This window comes from Siniperca chuatsi, linkage group LG2, assembly GCF_020085105.1.
Source record: "Siniperca chuatsi isolate FFG_IHB_CAS linkage group LG2, ASM2008510v1, whole genome shotgun sequence".
In the NCBI taxonomy this organism is placed as follows: domain Eukaryota; kingdom Metazoa; phylum Chordata; class Actinopteri; order Centrarchiformes; family Sinipercidae; genus Siniperca; species Siniperca chuatsi.
In genome coordinates this window covers 11,287,308-11,314,717 of record NC_058043.1, presented here as the reverse complement: position 1 = coordinate 11,314,717, position 27,410 = coordinate 11,287,308, and the positions used below count along the sequence as shown (strand labels likewise).

At 40.2% G+C, this 27,410-nt stretch overlaps 1 protein-coding gene across 2 annotated transcripts in view; it reads left to right on the top strand.

Moving 5' to 3' along the window:
- LOC122864017 (cadherin-22-like) overlaps positions 1 to 27,410 on the top strand; it is a 164,341-nt gene that overhangs the window by 109,233 nt on the left and 27,698 nt on the right. For both annotated transcript variants that reach the window (XM_044171013.1, XM_044171021.1), the window contains 5 exons: positions 2,787 to 2,954; positions 4,930 to 5,111; positions 7,969 to 8,225; positions 14,746 to 14,882; positions 25,344 to 25,465. In XM_044171013.1, the coding sequence (XP_044026948.1) occupies positions 2,787 to 2,954; positions 4,930 to 5,111; positions 7,969 to 8,225; positions 14,746 to 14,882; positions 25,344 to 25,465 (866 nt within the window). The remainder of the gene's footprint in view (positions 1 to 2,786; positions 2,955 to 4,929; positions 5,112 to 7,968; positions 8,226 to 14,745; positions 14,883 to 25,343; positions 25,466 to 27,410) is intronic.

The window sequence follows — 27,410 nt, the reverse complement described above, 5'->3', positions numbered from 1 at the left end:
CCATTTTGTAGGCAGGCAGGCCAGCCTAATAGGTGCGAGTCAAGAAGGTCAAAATGAAGAGGAGACAGAACAGCTGTGAAATCTGCCTCATTAATATCACTCTCTCACCCTGACAACACACTGAACAGCAAGTCACTGTGTTTTTTCTGTCGCTTTGGCCACCTTGGAATTGTCTGTAGGTGTTTTTGAGTATCTGAGTCAAAGGGGTGATTTTACAAGGACTGAACCATACCCTGTATATGAGGGCGTTTCCTTTTTTCATGTGAAAGTAGCTCATGATATCATTGTTATATAGAAAACTATAAAAATAATAATTTTAAAGCGGTATCTACTAAAACACATTTACATGTTTTAATTCCTACTTTGCTATTCTATTATGGATTATTCTATTAGTGTTATAATTTAACAATAGACTAAAAAAACATATACCTGCATCTTTCATCCAGGAATACAGTACTTGATATCAACTTCAGTGGTTTATGAAAAATGCCTTGAGATAGAAATTCAGACAGACCTACAATTACCTTAGGTTTGTGTAAAAAAAATGTACTCACAGAATTATAACAAATTTGGAAGAAATCAAATATTACAAAATAATAAATAAAGTTGATAACAATATCCATGTTATCAACAGTTCAGTGTACAGTGGCATGGGGTACCACTGAGTCTGCCTTTAGGGCATCTCAGTGCATTTTGTGCTAGTGTCTGTTCTGACATGCACCATGTCAAACCTCCACAATTATACTATTGCAGCTTCCGCAAAGGGCTGCTGTGTACTTCTCGAAATGGAAAAACACAGCGGTCTGCACTTATGTCGAATGTGCGATGTTCCTTGTTTATGATTGGCTTTTTGGTTTGGTTTTCTGCGCTAACACTGAGTCAATTACTTCCTTTTCCTCCTTCCAAAGCACAGTGGCAACAATGGAAGCTTCTATATTTCACGGCAAAAAGAACTAGTACAAAAAAGCAACACAGGTTCTGTATATGAATACAATGGTTGAAAGTGTAGACGTAGATATGTGCAGCTTTTCCTGGTTTTGTCCATGCCACAGATGGCTGTTCTATGTGCTAGATGTAGATTTGTCCACAGCACTTACTACACTGTAAGAGTGCAATGGCACCTCCTGTGAAAACGTGAGTGCAGCAATATGCATTGGTTACTGACAGTGCACACACGGCAGAGGAAATGGCACTCTGACACACGTAGACACCTTAGCCTGGCAAAACTACTTATTTTCAATTCTTATAGTAGCCATGAAGGCCCAAATACCAGAACAGCTTGTATCGTAGGTACACAGTAGAATTAGATTTCCATTGCCTAGCGAGATGAAAACAGAAATGCAATTGATGGGAGTAAAAAATGATTGGAACATCATCATTTATTTCATATTAATGTAATACATTACCATGCTTAGGCACTATTTCACAGTTGGTATACACAGCACTATTATTCAGTTAAATTGGTTAATGTTAAGGCTACATGATGTGCATTGGAATATGGACTGCATAGACTTCACTGACTGCATTCATAAATACAGACCACGCATAGACGCGTAGACTTATCTACATATACAGTAGTCTTTACTGTGATGTTGGAGCAATGGTGCTGTATACTAGTTTTGGGCGGATTGGGGCTTTACTTTTGACAGCCCTAATTTAGATGCATCCCCTTTGGCCTTTGGTGGATGAAAGAGGAGCATGTCATCTGCCTCCCTCCTTACCTCTAGTGCTGCATGTACTGTATTTTGGCTACTCACAGAACATGGCCCAAGGCTAATGTGACTGGAATCAGTGAGTTGTGTACCCAACACAATGCAAACCTTTGGGAGTGAGACAGAACACCAAGCCCAGGAAATGCATCAATAGATGCTGATGTGGAAAATCCCAAGGGGTAAAGTGGAATTATATTACTACTGCACAGTAAACCAACCTGATGTTGCTGCTGCTGGGCCAATAAGGAAGAGATGTGCCAACCAAGAAGGACCATGTGCTAGTTTGTGAGAGTGTAAGGGAGACAGATATATAATAAAAGAGAGACCACACTACTGGCTCTTCGTGCAACTAAATGTAGTTTTTATGTAAACTCTACAAAGAGAATGTCATATTCTCTCAGCCCAACAACGACAAGACATTATGGTGAGAATTAACATTTAACATAACCTTTTTCTAGTATTGGTCAGACTGTCACAATGGTTTGTCAGTTCTTTGTTATTCTCCTGATCTTCAGTTGAAATTAGGGAGTTGCACTTTTACATGTTAGAATGTTAGAATGTGCACTGCAGAGTAAATGAAGCCACTGAAACTCTCTGTGTGCCTTCTAACTCACTCTCTACATTATATCACTTCCTCTTTGTCCCTCGCTTGCTCTTTTGAAATCCACTTCTCAGGTTTGATTGCAGTCTTACCCATCATGGAAGAGTTGTAATGCTGTTCAGGGAGGCTGAGGCATGCCTTCATTCTGCCCCTATATATTATTCATTTTAATACAGCTGAGCCATAAAATGGTGTATGCGCAGAGGAGCAAATATGACACAATCTCTTCCATCCAGTCAGTCTGAGGAGGTGATATGGAATGTGCTGCACTTGTGTCTCCATAATACAGTGCTTAGCAGAAGTTGATATTCAAACTGAGAGGGGAAATATAGTTGGTTATTGCATAAGTGCTAACAACTAATGTAACCTTTCCATTGGCCTCACTTACTACTCCTACTCTCTCTCTCTCTCTCTCTCTCTCCCCATCCCTCTGTCTCTCTTCTTCAATCTCTCCTCCATCTCTCAATCATTAGGGATCATCATGACAGCAGTGGCAGATTTGGACCGTGAGACGCAGGATCGTTACGAGTTGGTCGTCAAGGCAACAGACATGGCAGGACAAATGGGCGGTCTCTCTGGCTCCACCACGGTGACCATAGTGATCACAGATGTTAATGACAACCCACCGCGCTTCCCACAGAGTGAGTGTCTCCTGTGTATTATCTTACTTTAGACAGAAAAAGACACGGTGAGAAACAGGAGTAGAGGGAGGAAGTGGCAGAGAGAAAAGAGTCAGAACTGACTGAGTGTGTACAACACAAGTGAGAATTAAGAGAGGGAGGAAAAATTATGAGGAAAGTGAAAGCCAAGACACAGAAACACTGAGAAGATGATAAAAGACATACAATATAGTCTGCAACATGCAGGCCACTGACGCCAATTTGCAATGGCAGCATCAGTGACCATACTGAATGGCCTGCATGCATTCAGAGAAAATCACCTAACTTAAATTTATGGGCCAATCAAACCTTCAACCCATAACAAAGTAGTTCATCAAATGTGGAGAATTGATGCGTTCCACTGCACGTTTGATCATTATTTTTAAACTAGGGTCAAGAGAGGACTGAATCAATACGGTTGATTGTTCCCTCATTGAAAAGTTATGGATTTATGATGGTGAGGTGTTTTTTTGGACTAAATGGCTTTCAGTGCACACATGCACAACAGGTAGAGTTAAAATGTTCAGCTAAAAATGTAATATCTCTCACCTCACCACACAAACACGTAATTCAGTAGCAAGATAGCTTTCTTTGAAGCAAACATCGGAAGAGTCTGGTTCATTTTTTGACACATTGTACATGTAGCACAATAAAAAGTGAGTGTATTTAAGGTTTCACAGCTTTTAAAAGTCATATTTCACTAGCACCTAATGTGGTGTTCTTCCCAGTTACAGACATAATAACCTGCTAAATGCTACTCCTAACTGAATAATAATTAGTTTTATGAAAAATAGTACTTCCCTTTCTTGCTTTCATTTCAACTCTGTAATTCACCTTCTTTTTTGGAGTTAAACCATAACACTATTACTTTTGTTACAGCTGGAGGAACAGCATCTGACAGCTTGGTTTATTGTATTTGATATGTCACCATACACCTTTTCTTATTTCTATATAAATCCTTTTTTCATCTAAGTAAATCATATTTACCCAGTTAGAAGGATAAACCCTGCAGGATTGGAGTGTCTCCTCTGTATGGTATGGGGAATAGATAGCGTTTGGAAAGCAGCTTCATGAATAAGATGCAATGGAAGATGACATACTGTATATGGAAGGTCTTTGATGTTTTCACATAATTTCCCTCTTGGGAACAATGAAGTTTTATGTCCTATTTCTTATATCTTCTTCATTATGAACTCTGGCAGATCTTACACATTTTCTTCAGTCTTTTCTGTCATTTGAAATATAACTTCAGATTTAGGATTGATAGCATGTGTCAGCACAAGTATATACGTTATCATGTACTTTATCGTGCACACCACTCACTTAATATAATACAATTTCAGTTATACAGTTATAATTGCATATTAATCTATTTATATTGTAACAGGAATATCATGTAAATTCAATGTGAATTCTGGTAGGCAAATATGTAGGGCTAGTGTCAACTGTTAATGTAGTTCTAACAAATATTTATTCAGATGGAGGAAATTGTTGTGTATGGACAAAAGATCAATTATTTTGTACACTCCCTTTTATGTGAATGCAATGATCACACTGACAATAACTGCCTTAAGTCCATTTGTCGCTGTCTATCCCAACTTCATTTTTCCATTACCTGTCTCTTCCTCTCTTTACCTTCTTTATCTTTGTTACTCTCTCATCTCTTCCTGATCCCACTTTTCTGTTTCTGCTCCCTATCCATCTCTTTTACCAATATCCTCACTTCCCACCTTCCTTTTCCACCTACGGCCATCCATCGATCTTTCCTCATCCTTCCTCCACTAGTGTTTTCTTCTTCTCCATGTTACCTTTGTCTCTCATCCTTCTTCTTTTGTGGTGTTTTCTATACCTACACTGTTTTTGTCATTCCATCTCTCTGCTGCTTTGCTAAACCTAACTCTCCTTGTTTTATCCGTCTATACAATTTCCACCTACGGCCACCTACTCCATAAACCAGAGATGTACCAGTTTTCGGTGTCAGAAGGGGTGGCCGTGGGGACACCAGTTGGACGGGTCATTGCCACAGATGCAGACATGGGAGAGAACACAGACATGAGTTATCTGATCATAGATGAAGGGGAGCACTTCAAGGTCACTACCGATGTTGAGACACAGGAAGCTGTTGTCTCCATCAAGAAGGTACGGTTAATGATAATGAATGCTATGAATGTTGTTGTCTGTAAAGCCAATATTGATTTTTTTTACCAGTATGGACGCAAAAAAATCATACAAATACACAAAATCTTGACTTTAAATACCCACTTTTCATTGCAAACACAATGTTTGGTGATTCAGTCTTTCTTTCCAGCACAGCATGACACCAATAAGCTAAATGAGCTAGCTAAGAGTTATTTTCTGCTTGTGCTACAACACAATTGTATGCATCCTTATTACAAATGAGAATCAAGAGATGGCTTTGTGCCATCTCTGGCAAAATCCCATGAAAAGCAATTGGGATTCAGTTGGCTAGAAATGGTTAGCATTCAACAAAAACTAGCAGCCAAGTGTTTCTAGTCAGTAAGCCGAACAGCTCTTAGGCCCTGTTCTGACAGAGAAACTCAAGCTGCGCTGAAGAGGCGGAGAAAGAGAGATGATTGGTGTTTGATGATTAATGATAATTGGTTGCCCACTGGGGTTTGACAAGTTGCTGTTGTGAATGGGGCCTAATTGCAGACTGAACATGTGACATTCTACTACATTCAACCAGCAGCAGTGTTTAGGTTCAATGCACTACAACAATGTCAACAATGTGGCAGTCATCATTCTAGCTACAACTGGTGATGACCTAGTTGTTAGCTGGAGCTGCAGACGCAACAAAAACTGGAAAGAAAACATCAACTTGACCAAGAAGGGATACATGTACGCAGATGTATTGCCTCAGTGTTGCCACTGATGGCTGGAATCGATATTGCAACAGAATCAGAATCAGAAATATTTGATTGATCCCTGAGGGAAAACTCTTTCGTTACAGCTGCTCACTATTACGTCAATGCACGATTGAGAATAGAAGGAATAGAAGTACTAAGCAAATCAAAATATAATACACTATAATACAGGTAAGATCAATTAAGTACAAGTATAAAAGCTAAAATAAGTTGTAATAAGTACCAAAGTGGATTTAGAGGTTGATAAGTATGTACGGTATAATGCAATGTAATAATATAAGTAATAAGTAATAGTGCAATAATGAGAACTGTCAAGTTAAGTGTAGCTTATTAGATGATTATGAGACGGTGGATGTTGCACAGTAGTAATAGAAGTATGAATAAATATCAATAAATAATCTGAAAACAGTGTATATTGCACAGGAGATTTAAACAGAGAATCCTGTACAGTTATTTCAGTGATGTTAATGATCTAATGTCCAGTTTAATGACCTAGGGTCATAGAGACTGACACTTAGAGGGAGGAGTTAAAGAGTTTGATGGCCACAGGCAGGAATGACTTCCTGTGGCACTCTGTGGTGCATTTTGGGGGATGAGTCTTTCGCTGAAGATACTCCTTTGTTTGACCAGCACTTCATGGAGTGGGTGGGAGACATAGTCCAAGATGGCACGTAGTTTGGCCAGCATCCTTCTCTCTGACACCACCGACAGAGTCCAGCTCCACCCCCACAATGTCACTGGCCTTACGGATCAGTTTGTTGAGTCTGTTAGTGTCCACTACCCTCAACCTGCTGCCCCAGCATGCAACAGCATACAGGATAGCACTGGCCACCACAGACTCATAAACCATCCTCAGGATTGTCCAGCAGATGTTGAAGGACCTCAGCCTCCTCAGAAAATAGAGTCAGCTCTGGCCCTTTCTGTAAACAGCTTGAGTGTTCTTAGCCCAGTCCAGTTTATTGTCCATGTGTACTCCAAGGTACTTGTAATCCTGTACAATGTCCACACTGAACCCCTGGATGGAAACCGGGTTCACTGGTGCCTTGGCCCTTAGATCTACCACCAGCTCTTTAGACTTTGTCACGTTGAGCAACACCATGAGTCAAAGTTACCCACCACAGCCCTGTACTCAGTCTCATTACCACCGCTGATACATCCCACCACAGCAGTCATCAGAAAACTTCTGAAGGTGGCAGGACTCTGTGTGGTAGCTGATGTCTGTGGTGTAGATGGTGAAGAGGAAGGGAGAGAGGACAGTCCCCTGAGGCGCCCCAGTGTTGCTGACCACACTGTCCGACACACAGTGCTGCAGACGCACATGCTGTGGTCTGTCAGTCAGGTAGTCAACAATCCAGGACACGAAGGCGCATCCACCTGCATCACTGCCAGCTTCTCCCCCAGCAGTGCTGGCCGGATGGTGTTGAAAGCACTGGAGAAGTCAAAAAACATGATCCTCACCGTGCTTGCCGGCTTGTCCAGGTGGGTGGGTCCAGATGATGGCGTCCTCAACTCCCAGCTGGGGCTGGTAAGCAAAGTGAAGGGGGGGTCCAGGAGGAGTCTGACCATGGGCCGCAGCTGTTCCAGCACCAGTCTCTCAAGGGTCTTCATTATGTGGGAGGTCAGTGCCACCGGTCTGTAGTCTTTGGAGCCACTGGGACGCGGCGTCTTCGGTACAGGAAAGAGGCAAGATGTCTTCCACAGAACAGGGACCCTTTAAAGACTCAGGCTCAGGTTGAAGACATGTTGGAGGACTCCACATAGCTGGGGGGCACAGGCTTTTAGCACCCCGGGGCAAACGCCATCGGGGCCTGCAGCCTTGTTTGAGTCATCAGCTGTCCTCTCACCTGGTCAGCAGTCAGGCACACCACAGCAGAGGTTACAGGCAGGGGTGGATGGGGGGGGGGTCATCAGCCTGGAGAGGGCTGTTAGCCTGAAAGCCAGTTGAGGGGGGAATAGGACTCTCCCAGGAAGATGGAGGAGGTGTTCTCATTCATTAGTATTGTTGCAATATAGCTTCTGGCCTTCAGTTTCAGTACTGAGCATGGTGTCACTCTAAATAACTTATTGTGTAATGAAACAGTTCTTGAAACAGAATCTTGTTTTTCTTTCAGTCGCTGGACTTCGAGAGCAAACGCACACACAGTGTTGTGGTGGAGGCAGTAAATAAGCATGCTGACCCTCGTTTCGTGGGCCTGGGTTCCTTCCGAGACCAGACCATTGTCCAGGTCAGCGTGTCGGACATGGATGAGCCACCCATCTTTCAACCAGCAGAAGGCGCTATCATGGAAGTGCAGGAGGATGCCAAAGTAGGAGCGTTGGTTGGCATTGTTACAGCCAGGGATCCAGATGTGAAGAATAAACCTGTCAGGTACAGCAAGGGATCTAACTTCACCAAAAAGAAAAATGCATAATACTGTTGAAAATGGTAGAATGCATATCAGACTTAAGCTACTTGTTGTTTCAGGAAAAAAAGGTTATGGCTAACTTTTAATCACATGAGTTACATGTAAACTGTTGCATAGAGTGATGAAGTTTACTTGGGTCTCTCATGGTTTTTAAAATCCCAAACCCTGATTGGTGTATACTGTTCATGGATAACATAGGACAATGTGTTAACGCAATCATGGTCCACACTGGAATGCAAACTACCATTACTTAAAATATAATGGCTAGAGCCGACTGGAGCTTTAAAGGAGAGAATTGTTTCTGACCCAATGGCACTGAGGTTGTACAGGTATACATGCATGATTTGATTAATAATATTAAATTTTGGCTGTGTTAAAAATGTGGCATATAAAACATTTATGAAAATGTAGAGACAAGATTAAAACAGTACTATGATACTGTAGGTACACAGCTGCTTTTCACAACAGTAGGCAGCCTGATGAAATATATCAACCAAATCATTGGTAATGAAATATTGCTGTGGAAAGATTACTGCTAAATGTGATATACAGCATTACAAAGAAAAGTTTTGCATGACAATGAGTACCTCATTTTTATGTGGCTTTGAAGGGACACTACAGCACTGCAATGTGGGCAGCCATTCCACAAGCCCACCATCACTGCATCCCGCATCTACTGTATATTACTTTACCACTGTAGATTCATTTTTATTGTTAGAACAAAATTTGTACTATGAAAAATGTGACTAGAACTAGAAGTCACTAGTAATAAATACATAGGTAGCTGATGGGCTTATAGGCAAAATCTTTTTTTTAACAATTCCTCTTGACGATAGAGTGAAAGCCCAAGCAAACGGTGAATGGTGGGACTTGTACGATGGATGAAGGTGTACTATACATCTCCTTTTTTCTCTCAGATCACTGTGTGTGATAAAAAACAATATCATCTGGTAATCTTCTGTACCAAGGTCTGTGGTTTATATGTCCACAGAAGAGCAATTGCAGTGTGAGAGGGGAATGTAGATGAGGCCTAAGACAGTCTCACTGACAGTATACACCAACACACGTAGTGCCTGTGCAAATTATCTTGATTAAAAATGCATGAGGCTCAGAGTTCCAGGTATAATAAAGTACAACACAATGGCAGCGCTGTCGTTCACCAGCGTCTTGGCAGCCTGGAGCTGAAAGTGTGTGATATGTGTCTAAGCATATATGAATGTGTTTATGCATGTGCATGTGTTTGAGTAAGTGAATGAGTGAGTTAAAGAGAAGGGAGAGGTTGCCCAGGAGCCACCTACTGGGCAAAGTTAGCAAGCTAATGGCCTCTGGCATTAGGCAACATACCCTCTGAACTCTGCATAATCATGCACCCTTAGTGATAAGGTTATAGTACAAAATATGCAAGCTGATCTGATCTGCAAGGCCACCTTTTATTGGTGAGAGATTCATTCTGCCACAATAAAAACAAGTTGCAAGGAGTGGTTTAATCACTCCTACAACTAAAACTAAGAAAGTCTGACAAGGATTCAACCAGGTTATCAAACAACTGGCAGAGTGCTTAGATGCACTTGTCAAAAGATGCTGTTAAATTAAAAACAAACAAGATAAAACAATTATTGTCTAGTTTAAAGGACATAAATTAAAAAAACTACTTTGCCTATGATGGGGGTGCAGAAAACTATGTGTGCAGCAGCCAAGTTTGGGATTAGTAATGCAGCCGGATTGGGTTTGAAAGAAAGGGGGTTTTGATTCTGATGGTGTGAGACTCATTGTTTATGTGTAAAGGGATTGTTAACAGACTAAAATCATGGTTATGTCCCCCCACTCCCATCACACAAAAACTTTTCATTTTTCATTTTTTCAAGGTTCATTTTTTGTTTTCTTTTGAATAATGGTAGGCATGTGGGGAGACAAGGATGGAAAAAAACAATTAAGAGGTTTATTTATTTTAGACTGTATTTCTGTCAAATCTGTCATCTGAATCCAATTTCTAAGAAAAAATAAAAGTATTGTGCTGCACTATTTGAGGTTTGGTAAGGAAGGAGACGGTGTAGTCCCTTATTCGTCCAGGAGTGTTCTATCGTAGAAAAGGTTTCAGTCGTAGTCATCTGGACACTGTTTTCAGAATCAAGACGTTTCGGCTCCCATCCAGAAGAAAAAAATGGGACGGGAACTAGAAATTTAAGCTACTCTGTGTTACATAAGCCCTGCCCTCAGGAAGGAATCTGCCTGAGTATCTGTTAATAGCTAGTTAGCTAAAGGAGGGAGAAATCAAATCAGTCAAATTTTAATGTTTATACTGTTCATACTGTTTAAATGTCAATGGCATGTGTAAATGGAATCCAGCCAAATCTAATCACTGCATGTTAATTTTAGATGTAACAGGGTTGTACACAGACAGATACATCAAAGCACATACACATACATGTAGGCCGTATGATTGTCTGTCTGGAAGTTTGTAACCTCAGTTCAGTATCTTAAACACTGTGTGGTTCAATGCCATGGTGTCATTTTAAAGAGTTGATTTTCATGTGAACTGACAACATCTCATTTCAAAAATTGGTTATCTTGAGGTACTTCTATCCAAATGTAGTTACACAATGACTAATAAACAGTAGAAGAAATATTTGTCCTCCTGGAGTTAATAATCAGAATCACTTTATTTATGTCACGGAAACGCCAGGCTCCACCGTCTGTTAATCACCCACACCTGCTCCCTATCACACTCCTGCTCCCCATCAGCACCTGATCACAGACGGCATAAAAGCCCAGCACTCACCTCAACCAGTTGTCCGACCTCGTTAATCAAAGGACTCCACATGATATTCTTTATTCCCCCAACATACTCTCCAGCGACCTCCGTCTCCAGCGACCTCACTCTCCAGCGATCTTCACACCAGTGAGACTTCCCTCCTACAGACTTCCCCATCTCCATACCTGCTCACCTGTCTGTTCTGGCAATAATCCAACCTACATCTGTCTCCCTATCGGTGTCTCCTGCCTCTCTGTCCGTAACAGAAGGTGGGACCCTTACCCAAGGATTATAACCAGCACTCCCTTAGTTGCTCCGTCACCTCACGTTACACCATGCCAAGGGCCAGACCGGCGCCCTTCTTTGATTTGTTGGTGGATAGCAACGGTGTCCTGTGGCTCTATCCACTGGTGCTAGACAAGCAGCCCACAGGGCCAAATCCACGCAGTCACCAGATTGCACTCCGGTCTGCCAGTCCTCAGTCAACACTCCAGCCTGCCAATCATCAGCCTACACCCCGACCTTCCAGTCTTCAGCCTACTAACCAGCTACTCGCCTGCACCGCTGCCCAGCCGCCAAGCTGCTCGCCTGCACCGCCACCCAGCAGCTCATCTGCATCACTGCTCGCCTGCACTGCCACCCCGCTGCTCGCCTGCACCGCCGCCCAGCAGCTCGCCTGCACCACCACCCAGCAGCTCGGCTGTACTGCCACTGTCCAGGCCCCTGATTGATTGTCCGAGGCTCCCAACTCCACATCTGTCCAGGCCCCGGGTTGCCCACCCAAGGGGTTTTTAGGCCATCGGGAGCTGGCCGTGGAGGGGGGGGGTAATGTCACGGATACGCCAGGCTCCACCATCTGTTAATCATCCACACCTGCTCCCTATCACACTCCTGCTCCCCATCAGCACCTAATCATAGACGGCATAAAAGCCCAGCACTCACCTCAGCCATTTGTCCGACCTCGTTAATCGAAGGACTAAACATGATATTCTTTATTCCCCCTACATACCTCTCCAGCAACCTACACGCCAGTGAGTCTTAACCTCCTACAGACTTACCCATTTCCATACCTGCTCACCTGTCTGTTCTGGCAATAATCCAAATAAACCTACATCTGTCTCCTTATCGGTGTCCCCTGCCTCTCTGTCCGTAACAATTTATTGACATTTGGTGATATGAATTAAATACAAATGCAACTGCAATTTTAAACCCACGCTATTGTATAAATTAATGTGTGATCAAAAACCTATTTAATCCATTTGTTGTTCTTCATCAGTTTAGCATATAAAGTGGTGTGCAAAAGTGTTTGCCCCCTTCCTGATTTCTTATTTTTTTGCATGTTTGTCGCACTTAAATGTTTCAGATCATCAAACAAATTTAAATATAAGTCAAAGATAACACAAGTAAACACAAAATGCAGTTTTTAAATGAAGGTTGTTATTATTAAGGGAAAACAAAATCCAAACCTACATGGCCCTGTGTGAAAAAGTGATTGCCCCCTAGACCTAATAACTGGTTGGGCCACCCTTAGCAGCAACAACTGCAATCAAGCATGAGCATCAGCTTGAGGTTACAAACCAATGGACAGACATTCTCCTTCAGGAGTTTGGTAGCCTGCAGAATTCATGGTTCCATTTATCACAGCAAGTCTTCCAGGTCATGAAGCAGCAAAACAGGCCCAGACCATCACACTACCACCACCATATTTTACTGTTGGTATGATGTTCTTTTTCTGAAATGCAGTGTTACTTTTACACCAAATGTAATGGGACACACATCTTCCAAAAAGTTCAACGTTTGTCTTGTCAGTCCACAGAGTATTTTCCCAAAAGTCTTGGGGATCATCAAGATGTTTTCTGGCAAAAATGAGACGAGCCTTAATGTTCTTTTTGCTAGGCAGTGGTTTTCGTCTTGGAACTCTGCCATGCAGGCCATTTTTGCCCAGTCTCTTTCTTATGGTGGAGTCATGAACGCTGACCTTAACTGAGGCAAGTGAGGCCTGCAGTTCTTTGAATGTTGTTGTGGGGTCTTGTATGACCTCTTGGATGAGTCGTCACTGCGCTCTTGGGGTAATTTTGGTCGGCCGGCCACTCCTGGGAAGGTTCACCACTGTTCCATGTTTTTGCCATTTATGGATAATGGCTCTCACTGTGGTTCGCTGGAGTCCCAAAGCTTTAGAAATGGCTTTATAACCTTTTCCAGACTGAAAGATCTCAATCACTTTCTTTCTCATTTGTTCCTGAATTTCTTCTCTCGGCATGATGTCTAGCTTTTGAAGATCTTTTGGTCTACTTCACTTTGTCAGGCAGGTCCTATTTAAGTGATTTGTTGATTGAGAACAGGTGTGGCAGTAATCAGGCCTGGGTGTGGCTAGAGAAATTGACTGCAGGCAAGTGAGGCCTGCAGTTCTTTGGATGTTGTTGTGGGGTCTCTGAATGGCTGAAGAAGTACAAAATGAAGACTTTGGAGTGGCCTAGTGGAGATAAGTTGAGCAAACTGTTTGCGAATGTTTATTCAACATCTGTTGCATAATAGCCGAACCATATATGGATTCAGATGTGAATTTGATACAGCATTCTAATGAGGCTGACAGACGAAGAAGAAGAACAAAATGAAGACTTTGGAGTGGCCTAGTCAAAGTCCTGACCTGAATCCTATTGAGATGCTGTGGCATGACCTTAAAAAGGAAGTTCATCCTCGAAAACCCTCCAATGTGGCTGAATTACAACAATTCTGCAAAGATGAGTGGGCCAAAATTCCTCCACAGCGCTGTAAAAGACTCATTGCAAGTTATCGCAAATGCTTGATTGCAGTTGTTGCTGCTAAGGGTGGCCCAACCAGTTATTAGGTCTAGGGGGCAATCACTTTTTCACACAAGGCCATGTAGGTTTGGATTTTGTTTTCCCTTAATAATAACAACCTTCATTTAAAAACTGCATTTTGTGTTTACTTGTGTTATCTTTGACTTATATTTAAATTTGTTTGATGATCTGAAACATTTAAATGTGACTAACATGTAAAAAAAAAATAAGAAATCAGGAAGGGGGCAAACACTTTTGCACACCACTGTACTTCTCTTGACATTATGTTTTATATCTACAAGTGACCATCATTCTCATGAGACCTGGGAAAATGCTGGCATGTGCTTATAATGCCCATGGTACTTTATTATGATTTATGTGGGCACAAAGCCAGTGTGTGTGTGTGTGTGTGTGTGTGTGTGTGTGTGTGTGTGTGTGTGTGTGGTAGGTTAGAAGAACTAAGAACAAAGACACCTTTCAGCAGATTTGTTGACTCACCAATCTTTTCAGGGCACCAAGTACCCAAAAAGAAGGAAAGATGCATTTGTGGTTTTTCTAAAGTGCACAATGAAAATTTAATGTTTATTTTCTTGTTCTGAATAAGGAAAGAAGGAGTCACCATATAGCTGCTTGCAGTTAAGGGACACAGTGTTCTTAGGGTCACAGGATCTGCGACAAGTCTCCAGCAAATGCCTTTAAAATATAATTACTTTAACCCTGGTCCCTTCTGAATAAATTGTTATTATTAATTGTAGCCCAAAGTCAACTCCAAGTCCTTGTTAAGCTTTTATGAAAAAAAAATACAGATACCTTAATTAAATTACTTAAAAACTGAAATTCCTGTATAATTATTGACTCTCTCTCCTTGCTCTCACTTACTGCTTCTCTTTCTCAACATCTATATTTTATTTTTTGTGTCTGTTGTTACAGGTTCTCCATCGATCGGACCACAGACCAGGAGATGATCTTCCATATCGATCCTGATTCGGGTGCCATCACACTGGGCAAGATATTGGACCGAGAAACTGCAGGCTGGCACAATATCACTGTGAAGGCTGTAGAAGCAGGTATATTGCTTCCCATTTCAAATTGAGCGTACCACACATAGGATTTGCAAATCTTCATACTGCTGGGAAGAGTGTGATATTATTTATTATCTTATGACTTTTACACCTTGCCAAAATTTCTGAAAGTTGCTGAAACTAATCCATCCTCTCCCTAGATGAGGGGCAATTGAAATCGCTCTAAGAGAGAACATGTTCATTGCCCAACTTTTAAAATAAGAAAGTTGAAATTGCTCTTATGATTGGCAAGCTTTGTCTACACCCAGTCCCTGTCAGTGATGAAGACTGTACAAATTGAATTAGCTGTCCAACATTTGCTGACTCCCACCAGGGGTGATAAGGGGTGACAGACAACCTCAAACGGCTGTGCGTCATTAGCTACCAAAGCTTTTGGCACATTTTAACAGCAGAGTGTTGTGGCTTTTAGCTTTGAGAAAGACAGGGAATCAGAAAGTAATGTACAGTAGTAGAACAGCACTTAAATGGACACAAGAGTTTGTTGTAAACAAAATGTATCATCTGAGAACAAGATACAGTGTCATTGGATGCAAATGGATTAATAACTCGTTTAATGGAATTAATTTGTGTAAGATGCAGTTTTACATACCGCAGCATCCACTGGTGCTTTTTTGACTTGTGGATGAAAAATAAGCATTTTATGTATTTCTTAAACGGTCATAATTGAAAATATTGTTAACAAACATTAGTTAACAAACATTACTAATGTAAACATGTTTACGTAATAAGAAAACATAATAACTTCTTTTTAGTTTAGATTTATTTGTTGTCCTATCACCTGACAAGTTACATTTACTCCGTTACATGTACTCAAAAGTAACTCTTTTAAGTAAATTATGCTTGCATTCATGATCCATTAAGAGGCAGGTGGTCAGCTGGTCCCAGGTCTGCTGGTGCTCTGTTATCCTACCGCAGCCACACTTCTGCATGACTCTGTTCAAAGCAGCATAATAGCTGAAGCTACAGCAGGAGTATGGCTTTCAAATAGCACTTGCAGCTAATATTTACAGACTAATCAACAGCACACAATACAGCAGGCTCTGGTTGTGAAATCAGTACATCAATGAACCATGCTGACACTGACCTGACAGAGAGCAGTAGGCTAAGTGTCTGTTGTGTTAATGCTAATAAGTTTAATAATATATACACATAGTATACACTCCCTGACAAAAGTCGCCTATCCAAGTTGTAGGAACAACAAATAATAACTTGACTTCTAGTTGATCATTTGGAATCAGAAGTGGCTTATATGAAAGGCAAAGGCCTCTAGATTATGCTTATTTTACCAAAATATAATCTTATCATGCCTTGATTTTTAATTATTTTATGTGACAAGACTTTTGTCTAAGCAAAGTCTGACCTTTCTTTCCTAATAAAATAATTAAAAATCAAGGCATGATAAGATTATATTTTGGTAAAATAAGCATAATCTACAGGCCTTTGCCTTTCATATAAGCCACTTCTGATTCCAAATGATCAACTAGAAGTCAAGTTATTATTTGTTGTTCCTACAACTTGGATAGGCGACAAGACTTTTGTCAGGGAGTGTATAGTGCTTCAAAACTACTACTACTCCTGCTTTCTGCCGTAATGTAAATATTCAAGCTAACGGTGTGCAAGCGGTTAACTAGTCGTGCTCATTGGTGTAGCCTGATGAAGAGGAACAGAAAAGTAGAGACTAAATTATGCACACGAAAAAAAACTACTTTTATTTCATGTGGACATGAGTGATATAACGTTTCAGCCACAGATGGTCTTCCTCAGGTAAAAATGAAGAAGTGAACACACCTGTATTTAATAGGCAATTCATGATGAAACATCACAGCATTATCTCCTAACTAGCCTAAATGAGTCATCTGATATGAGACATTTTCAGAAAGATAAGACTGATTTGGCCACTTCTCTAATATTATTGTCCTCATGTGATTGGGGACAGAATGTGTGGGCTCACATCTGATCTGTGGCTGTCAGTGATTGGAACTGGGACTTAGGACATCTATACTGGAATGATAAAAGTTTAACGACACTGTAACATTGTTGTTGAAACTCATGTTTCAAACACATGTTTATGTTTACCTTTTTTTAATAGACATGGTCTATTATGGACATGCCCATGATTTGCTGATTTATTTGCCAAATAAATAATATAAGAGACAAAAAGCAAAGAATGTAATTTAAAAAAAAGAAAACTTAATAGAGTATAAGATTAATGTAATATTTTGTGATCACACTTGAGAGATACAGACTGGGAACATTGTCCTGGTGTACATGTGGCAGGTTATCTAAAAAGCCAACCCATCAAGGATGTCATAGTCTTCGTGGTAGCCATCCATGCGGTGATAGTCATCTTTCTGATACCAGCGTGAAAATATAGTCATCATTTTATCGCTTGTCTTAGAGCTGACAAACATATCACTGACACCGACGGAAGAGCTTATATTTTTTCATCTCATTGGTTCCTTTTGTCATTGCAAAGAAAATGAAGAATGTAATAACTTGGGGGAGCTGGGAAGTTATTACTATACACCATTAGAAATAAACTTGAGAAAGGAGGAAGCCTGGTATTCCCCACTTTTTCAATCTCATACAGATGAAGTGATTTTGGGATTGCAGTGAAAGCAGAGGAGATTACATTCTGCATCTAACTGGTATCCACCATCGCACACAAGGAGGAAGAAGAAAACAATGCACATAAATAAAGCTGATTTTAAAATGTCTTCATATTTGTTCCTCTCGCATATAGCCTCAGACTGAGATTATTCCAATAATCAATACAGCCTAAACTGAATAGTAAGCAGTCTCACCCAACACAAACATTAAGACAAAATTAGACTAGAGTTTTTTTTTTTCGAGCTGTAATTCCCAGAGCAATTTGGGTGCTTTTGTGCTCTGCCTCTTTGTATTATGTCATAGGCACATTTTAATGTTAATTGAACATTTAAAGCGGTCCTAACCCTTCCGATATCAGACATAAACACATGCCTGCACTTGATAGATAAAGCCTCTCACATTGCTTTCCAAGGAAACATCCGGACAGACAGAGTCAGTGGTCAACGCCATCAGAATTCCCATCCAGAATGTTTCTTTATCGCCTGTTAGTGCACGGAGTCCTGAGAGCTGTAGACGCACAGACAGGACAGGACAGAAAGAAAAAAAAAAGGAGAGACATAGAAAGAAAAAAGGCCACAAGAGAGATGGGAACAGAGGGGGGATGGGACTTGTGAAGCAGCAAGCTAGAATATTTTAAGTAAGGACTTCATTTTCTCCATAATGATTTTGTTCTTCTTTTTTTGTTGGGTCCCTCTGCTCATTAAGGCTGGAGAGCCACAAGGTCAACTTGTCTGAGGACATTGTTAAAACTAGAATTTTGTGGCACAACCCTTAATTATTCCCACAGTCCATTACTGACCTTTGAACTATTGTATTGCCACTGTATCAGTATTGGACAAGTGACAACAGCTTTCTGACAATGCTCGGAGTCGGTGCCCTAGGATTAACCCCGGCTACAAAACTCCAAGAAACACAGTAAATGTCAATTAACGCATATGTGTCTGTGGACTAAGACTATGAGCAGACTGCACTGTGATGATATCCCACCAATCAAACATAAAAATACACACATGCACACACAGCATGTCTTCAAATTCACCCAATTAAAAGTAGCACCCGCTACCATCTCTTCCTGCAGACATTGTCACTGTAAAAGACGAAACAACCTCTCATCTGTATAGCACTTGTCTCCCTTCCAGAGAACCCAGAACCTCCTCAGTACAGGAGGAGCATTTAACTGCACTGTCACTAGCCGGGGTACTTGCACTGCCTGACAGTCTTCTCCATAAAAACATATCGGGGTAAGTTAGAGTGACATATAATTTTCGAGAACTGATAGCAAGTATGATATCACCGTGCAAAACTGCTTTTTTACCCAGACAGGTAGGTGGGGAAAAAAGAGCATCACCCTGAGGGCAAAAAGATACCGAAGTAGCTGGAAAGTCTTTATCTCTTGCACTGTTGCAGGGAAGAGACATTTTCTACAGCATAACTTTTCCCACTTGCTGTCAGGCAAACAAATGCAAACTGTTTGATTTTTATGGCGTTAGAACATCATTCTCTCCGACTCCAAATGAATCACTCAATTGTTGCAACATTGTGAAGGGAGATAAGTGTCTATTTTCAATCAAAGTTGGAAAATGAAAGAAAAATAGATTTAAAGAGCAAAGCGAAAAAAAAACAAGTCCTATTTGCGGAGTACAATACGTGGTTCACATTAAACTGGGAGTCAAAATGAGATTAAATTTGGTAACAAAGTACAGAACTAGAAGTACAGATGTTAATTTTTTTTTTTGCTTTTTGTATTTCACAAATTATGCACCACAGAGGGTTTAAAGTGCTCTGTTCGGATGAATGTAGTGCAAAGCACATCTGTCAACAAGGGTGGGGAGATGTAATAATGTGTAATCAGGGACCAGAGTTTGTGACCTGGCTGATGTGGTCTGTCCTCTTATATAATCCATCACATGTCCTTACTGTCAGTGTAGTTGCTGAGGAGGAGGAGATCCTAAATACACAAACTGTTGTTTGCTTTGTACATTTGGTAGGTTGACATAATTCATTTTTCAAATAGTGGTCATGCATAGAGTGCTTATGGGAAATATCTGGCACTCAAGGCCACAGAGTTGCTCACTTTCATTGTATTTGTCTCAGAATATTGTAAAGATGAATGGTTACATAGATGTGGCACTGGCATCAGGGTTATCTAGATTTTGTTGTTTGTTGTGTAGTGATGTGCTTTATAGAGTAGTAGTAGCATTCACTGGGAGGAATATAAAGTGAACTTTCTGTTTGATTGCTTCATTGTCTGTCCAGTGATGATTCAAACCCCACACAGTGAATTTTCATGAAACACAGAGACTTGATGCAGCCACCACTGGTGTGCAGCATGTTCATAATCACATTATTGAATTCATTATTATTACTCATTTGACTGTTATGAAACTGTTTCTGTATAAGGCCTTCACTGATTGGTCAAGAGGATTGCTATTAGCTAAAGGTGACATGTTGACTTACTCATTTAAATCAATAACATGATGTTACAATAATATGTCTTACAATAGTGTAATAATAGGTAATATTTTGTCCATCATAGAAGGGGTGCTAAAGATGTGGTAAAAAAAGCCCCTTCACAACAGACATGTGTTGGCAAAGACACTATGAGTTTATGATGACCAGCAGTTTATGTCTCTGTTTTCAAACAAACAAAGGACGCTGAAGATTTCCTTTTTTGGAAAGGGCAACTCTTACCCAGTTCTATAAGAGTGATATTGATAAAACAGTGTTGTATTACATCATGACATGTGTCTTGACATCAGTGAAAAAAAAGGCACCTCATGACTTATCAACACTGAATGAGTACCTCAAGAGGAGAGCGAGGAGACTGAGAGTGTTTCTGTCAGAATGGTCAAAACGTACTAAACTGTATCCTAGCTCACCTTGTAACAAGTTTATTCAAGAGGTCATTGTTTTAGGATTACAGCGACTCTAAACTTCCAGCATTGATACAAAACTTCACATGTAACATTGTTAGACAAAGCTTCCCAAGGAATATAAATCTGGGTAAAGTTTGAATGACTAATGTCAATGCTAGTAAAGTTTTTTTTCATACCGTCATCTGCTTTTATGATATTTATGAAGCATGAATTAGTGTGTATAGTATTTTTCATATAGCGTTTATACTGAGCATGTCTCTGGGTCACTCTAATTGGTTGCTTGGGTCGATCAGTTTCTTATCTCACAAGCTATCTCTCTGATGTCTCTCTGATGTTAATATGTTAACATTAACATATTAACATATTAACATATTCATGTTAACACAGGTAGAAGTGAAATCAAGTTGTTTGTGCTCAATTGGTGTTTAGATGGATTGGGATTTTATGTATGTCTTTGGTGTTTAGCAAAATTATTGTTATTCATTTGGTCCTCTCAGGTTTTTTTGTCATGGAAATGGGTGAAAAGCGGCTGGCAAAGCACAAAGAAAACCTATGCATTTAGAAGCATGTTTGGATTCTCCTTGGTGTATCAGACGTGCATATTCCCAGTTGCTAAACCTAATCTTGATAGTGGTGAAAATTATTTTCCTTATTTGTTGGCTGGATTGGCTTCTAATGGAATATGAGTGGCTGTCACTGCATATGGGAACCAACACCTGAATCTGTTAGCTTTTGTGAAAACCTTTGTCTTTGTGAATGTTCATTTTTCTTTTATGCGTGTACCATATAATTTGACAGTTTTAGTGAATATGTTCAATTATTTACTGTGTTTGGAGGGTCTTGAAATGTTTTGTTTACATGGGGGACAGTTAGAGCTGTTATTCGTTCTTAAACACACAAAAACTCAAACTGTAATAAAGAGATTTTGGTTGGACACTGAGTCTGTGTAAAATTGGAACTAAACAATTGAAGAAAAATGACTGTAATACTTTGTAGCCTCTGTGGCTACGTGGCCAGGCCTCTGGCTCAGTAAAGAGACCAGCAGACCCTAAGAAAAGCAGACACTGTTGACTTTTCTATCTTCGTTTTCCCCTCCTGAAAAAAGTGACATTTCAAACCAAACTGTTTCCTCCAGCAAAGAAGATGAACCATGTGGTTACAAGGAGCATGACACTCCCGACACACACCCACACACACATGCAGGCACTCACATGTATGCAAAGACATGTACACACACACTCTCACATCCTTTATCTGTCCTCCCTGAAGTTATGTCAGTTTAATTCAGTCCATGAGAGATCTACTATACAGTCATTCTGAAAGATTTGCAACAGCTGGTGAGTGCTGCACAGATGCAGAGCATGCCAATAATCTGTTGAAATCCTTTTATTCTTCGTCTCTATCTGCAGACAGATTTAGAACAGCGCCACTTGGTCCAGATGAATGAACCTGTCTCACTGAATAACTCTTTCTCCCCACAGAGGGAGTTTGGGGTGGGTAGAGGCGGGGCATTCTCACATTGTCTCATCTGTTTTCAATTCTGGGAATTGAAATGTAAAATGTGTAACATCTGATGATTGCTGGTTTTCAATCTGGGACAGCGGGGACGGCAGCATAATGTGAAGACGAAATTAGAAGAAGAGAGGCAATATCTAGCACTGGTGGAGCTCTCTGTGCATTTATGTTCTTGCTGCTCGGGCAAAAAGCAGTCAATTAAAACCCTGCATTGATGTGAGGATTATGCTATTAGTTGAGACCAGCATTCTCATTAACTGCTGTGCCACTGTTGGGCAGAACTGTGTGATAGAGGGAGAGAGCCTGAGAATTTGCCAGCAAAAAGCTGTTGATTATCGGTTTCCCTGGCTGTCTTTGGTAAACCTGTCTTGTCTTTTTCTTCTATCCAGCTTGTGGCCCACCTGTATGTCAGAGGTCGCCATTTCTGTCATCTGTTCTGCACATAGATGGAAGAAAATCATTGACATAGTGCCTCTGAGTTCACCTGTAGGTTTCTGTCGTACTTTCTGAAGCTTGAAGTTTACCCTTGACATCATCTTGTGACAAATGACAAGAACCAGAAAATCCAAATGCGAACATGTCACCCAGGGACACAAACCCCATCTCCTGGGTGAAAGTCCTTTGTTTCTTTGTGCCATCCGTCCACCCCACCACCTCCATAAGACTTTCTAGCTCTTTATACTATGTCACCTGTATTCCTGGTTTGCTCCCATGATTGCCACGACCACTGGAGGTCGCATACTACAATAAACATAAACATGGGTCATAATAAGCTGCTTGCACAAATGATCTATATGGACGGTTTTATGGACGACAGTCTGCTCCAAACATGTCACTCTTTAAGGCTTAATGTCTTCTTTATGGAACAATACTTTTAAAAATTGCTTTGAAGACAAATTAGAGGAGAAGTGACTATTGAGAACCAAAATCCTTATGAATAAAAGACTGACTTTGTAGAGAGAAGTTGAGGGTCTTTCTAAGGACATCAGTCCAGTCTGATTAGAAGACCAAGTGGCAATTATCAGAAACAACAGCATTAACCATTATTAAAACTATCAATTTGTAGTTTTTCCTTGCAATAGTTCAAACAATGCATATTGTTTGTTGAGTGTTGGTTCTTTATGGAAATTACATATGTTTATTAACAGTAGCAAAAACAAAAGTATTGTGAGGTCTACCAACAGTCAACGTTTTTGTATTTTAACCATTGTATTGAACCAAAACTGATCTTTTATTAACTTCAGTGAACTTTAACCTTAACCATAAGATTTCCTTAAACTTAACTGAGTAGTTGTAATTGTACCCAAATGTATCAATACTGGTGAGATAGGGATAGCATATCAAAATGTTAATTTAATTTTTACATGTACAGTACATGCATCAGTAATATCACAATGTGAAGGTACTCATTCTTAAGAGCGAGTTCACTTAATTGCACTTAACTATCTGCTATAGCCTATTTACATAATTACAACTATTTAAATTCATTCAGTGGAGCTTTTTTTACTGCAAGGCTTTATGTGTGTTTTTCCACCACTGGGTAATTGTCAGTAGCTGCATGTTACATTTTCTGTAGGGTTCATGAACTGGGTGGTGACAGCTGTGTATACTGATTTTTTTTTTAAGCTATGTATTCTAAATAACCAGGATGTCGTAAGGCGAGGTGCTGTATGGAGGTATGTGGACCCAAAAGCAGATGACAAAGAAGCGGTCTCAGGGTGAAGTAGCCGAATAACTACCGTGTTTATTGTTGGGTGGAATGCAGTGGCGTGAGTCCAAGGAAGAAAAACAGTACACAAGGGAACAGGCAAAATCCAAAATCCAGAATCCAAAATCCAAACAAGGTCGACAGGAGAACAAAGAATCCAAGATAACACAATCACAGGGCTTGGCAAGGAACAACACCATGTGTATAACAATGATCCGACACAGAACAAAGACCCAGACTAAATACCCAAGGGGAGGTGAGACAACGAGACACAGGTGCAAACAATCAAGGGAGGACCAACAATCAAAACTGGAGGGAAAGCACAGACAGGAAGTAAAAACACAAGACACACAAGGGAAGAAGACTACTATAAAATAAAACAGGAAGTGTCAACACCAAAACTACCACACAGGATATCCAGACCAACACTTGAAGTAACCAGAACACTTATTTAACACAGAGATAATGTTCTCTCTCTCTCTCTAACTCACCTCTCACATACCCACACACACACTAGGGGCTTCAGGCTCCCTTCTGTACTGTACATAGTGTTTTACAAGTAAAATGGAAACTCCATTAGATATTATCATATGATTAAGAATGGGAATTAAGATTCAAGGAGAAGTCAAACTAATTTGAAGCAGGTTTTGATTGTACTAATTATATAATCTTCTCCACTCCCACGTTTACATTCTGGCCCATTAGGAAAAATGTCTTGAGAGTACATTGTGGTGTTATTACTTGTGTTTTATCTAGTTGAAAATGGCATGAAAAAATATAATTACAACACTACAGTTGCAATTTTGTCAAAAGCATTTATTTGTCATTATCATCGTGCTGAGGTGTGCCTCTTACACTCAGACTATTAAACAGCTAAATACTGTAGTTTCATTATTAGATAGTGAGGACCTAGAGACAAAAATGGAATCTTTGGTACCATTTTCATTTCACTCACTGGTGCCAGAAAGTGTTATTCAGGTAATGGGTGCAATTTGAAGAGGCATTAGATTAAAATCCTTCAACACTTAGCCACAATGGCAAACCAAGTGCCTGCTTCCTTGTAGAAAATTGCATCCATCTGAGTCTTGTCTCACTCAAACTCATGAAGACGGACAAGAAGAGCATTAAGAGTATTGGCCATGGACTCTTACACCTTGTCTACACCAGCCTCTTATGGCAAAATCAGCATGTCAGCAGCAGCTGCAACCCTCTGTCAATGTTTTCAGGGGGTCTGTTCAGCCAAAGGACTGCTGTGTGATCAGTTGTGTTTTGGCAGCTCTCACTGCCCAGTACACAATCCCTCTAGTTACACACATAAGTCTGAAGAAAATTGTGTCAGCGTGTAAAGCACAAGTGAAACACAGGTCATTATGCAGCCTGTGTAGACAGCTTTATTGATTAAAGTAAAAGCATATCTGCATCTGTCAGATGCTCTCAAGATGGACAACTGAAAACTGTGACTGAAACACCTCTGATGTAGACAGCCCGTTACTTGAGAAACACCCCAACCTCAGTCATTCAGTTGCCAGGCACTGGTTTTATGTGTGGTGGTCTTACCCCTACTTTGTTGAACCATTATGCTCATTGTGATTTGTTTCACACTGTCAGTCACTTAATATTTTGACGTTGCAAATGCAGCTAGAATGTCGTGCAAAGACATATCTGCCACTGCACTTTACACTATTAAAATGTGTCTAGACCGATGTTGTTGAAATGTTTTCTATGTCTCTCCTGTAGATAACCACACCATGGCGTCCCACTCAGCAGTGAGTATTCGGATTCTGGATGTAAATGACAATCCTCCTGAACTGGCCACACCATACGAAGCCTCTATATGTGAAGATGCCAAACCAGGCCAGGTAAGTTTTTATTGATTCAATATTAAAATCAGATCATTTCTGTGTGATAATTTCTGTATTTTCACACTAAGAATTTAATCTGTACATGAATAAAGTGGAAATGAGATGGATAAAACAAATTCATGATTTCTGTTTGTTGAGCAACAAGTTAAAGAAGAATGTTGTGCTGATCAAGTTACTGTAGCTTCACAGACTGAACCTCCATTTCATTAGTGTTGATGATGATGACGGCAGGAGTTAGGGCACTTGAAAACAGTGTTATACCAAAGCACTAATATATTACATTAACATCATTACATCAAAAAAAAAAAAAAGATTTATAACAATGCCACAAAGAAACATAGTACCTGTGGTTATTCAGTTTTAAAGGCAGCACCAAAAACTTATAGTTTGTTATAGTTTGAGTTTTTGTCATTTCCTGTTCCTGTTTTGTAGTGTGTTCCTGTCTTTGTTTGCTTTCCCTCCAGTTTTGATTGTTGGCCCTTCCTTGATTGTTTGCACCTGTGTCTCGTTGTCTCACCTCCCTTAGGGTATTTAGTCCAGGTCTTTTTCTTTGTTCAGTGTCGGATCATTTTTGTTCCTGTCTTGTGTGTGTTCATGTCATTCGGGTGTGTCACCGTTTGGTGCACTTTTCGTTGTACCTTGTTCCCGTGCCCAGTTCCCTGGCATTCTTACCGTGAGTGAGTTCTGTTTGGATTTTTTGTCTCCCTTGGACCGTGTCTGAATTCTGGACTTTGAACTTTGCCTGTTCTTTATTGGATTTGTTTAGCCTCATTGGACTCTCTTCCTTGTTTCCACCACTGCCAGCCGGTAACCCATAGTCTTGTACCTGGACCTGTATCTGCCTATTTGCCTGTTGCCTGTATGCCTACCAGTTGGTCCGCCTGTACCTGTCTGTAAGCCGCATCACCCCAATAAACACTGTAGCCATCTGGCTACTTCACCCTCATACCGCTTCCCGGTCATCTACATTTGGGTCCACATACCACAACACATACGACAAAAACAGTGCACAGTCCTCACAATATTAAGCACAAAACATTTGTTGGTGTACAAAACTCAGAGCTAATTATTGATGTGAAGTGAGCTAAAATGTACTCAGCTGTGGGTAGTATATTAGAACATCAATGATTTTGTGTTGCATTATACACAATAATCACAAAAATACTGTAGGAAGAAGTAGATACATTTAAACAAACAATTCACACAAACAATTAACACAAAAACATGGGAGTTTACCAATCTCCATTAAAATCAGTTCACACATTACACAAAATATTTTTAAAGTAAAAATACACAGAAAAACGATGAATAATAAAGTTGTAAACAATTATTAATATTAATTTTCACTGGTTCATTTAATTTCCAAAAAAACATGTTTTCAAAGCTGGTTTATCTTAAGTGAGTCACTCAAGCAAGCAGTATAGAAGCAAAAACAAAGTTTTCGATTCTGACTTCCATCTTCCCTGAAAACATTGTTAGAAGAACTGTTTGGATCAACATCAATGAAGGTGTCTGATGCTGAGAACTAGTATAGTTTGTTCTGTGAGTTCATTTGATTTAGACTAAATTGGTGAGTCACAGATAGTAGTATGGTCTCAGGCTTGTCTTTAAATCAGTAGCTGTTTCTGCTTCACACATAGCCTGTATGGTTATTATAAAACACGAATGATGTAGAATGTGTAATATCTTCCTTCTATCTGCATTATTCTTGATTTAGACATCAACATCAAGTTTCAACATCAAAGATACATATCCGTCACTTAAATATAAGATTTTATCGATGTGTAACGGACAAAACAATGAAAGTGAGTCTGAGCCTTTTTAACACACTGTTGTCATTAAAATGTAAAAGTCATGTACGGGCAAAAGGCAGAACTGTCAGAAAGCAGAAGAGTTTGAAGATAAAATGTCATGAGTAAAGGAAGGATACAACTGTACATCA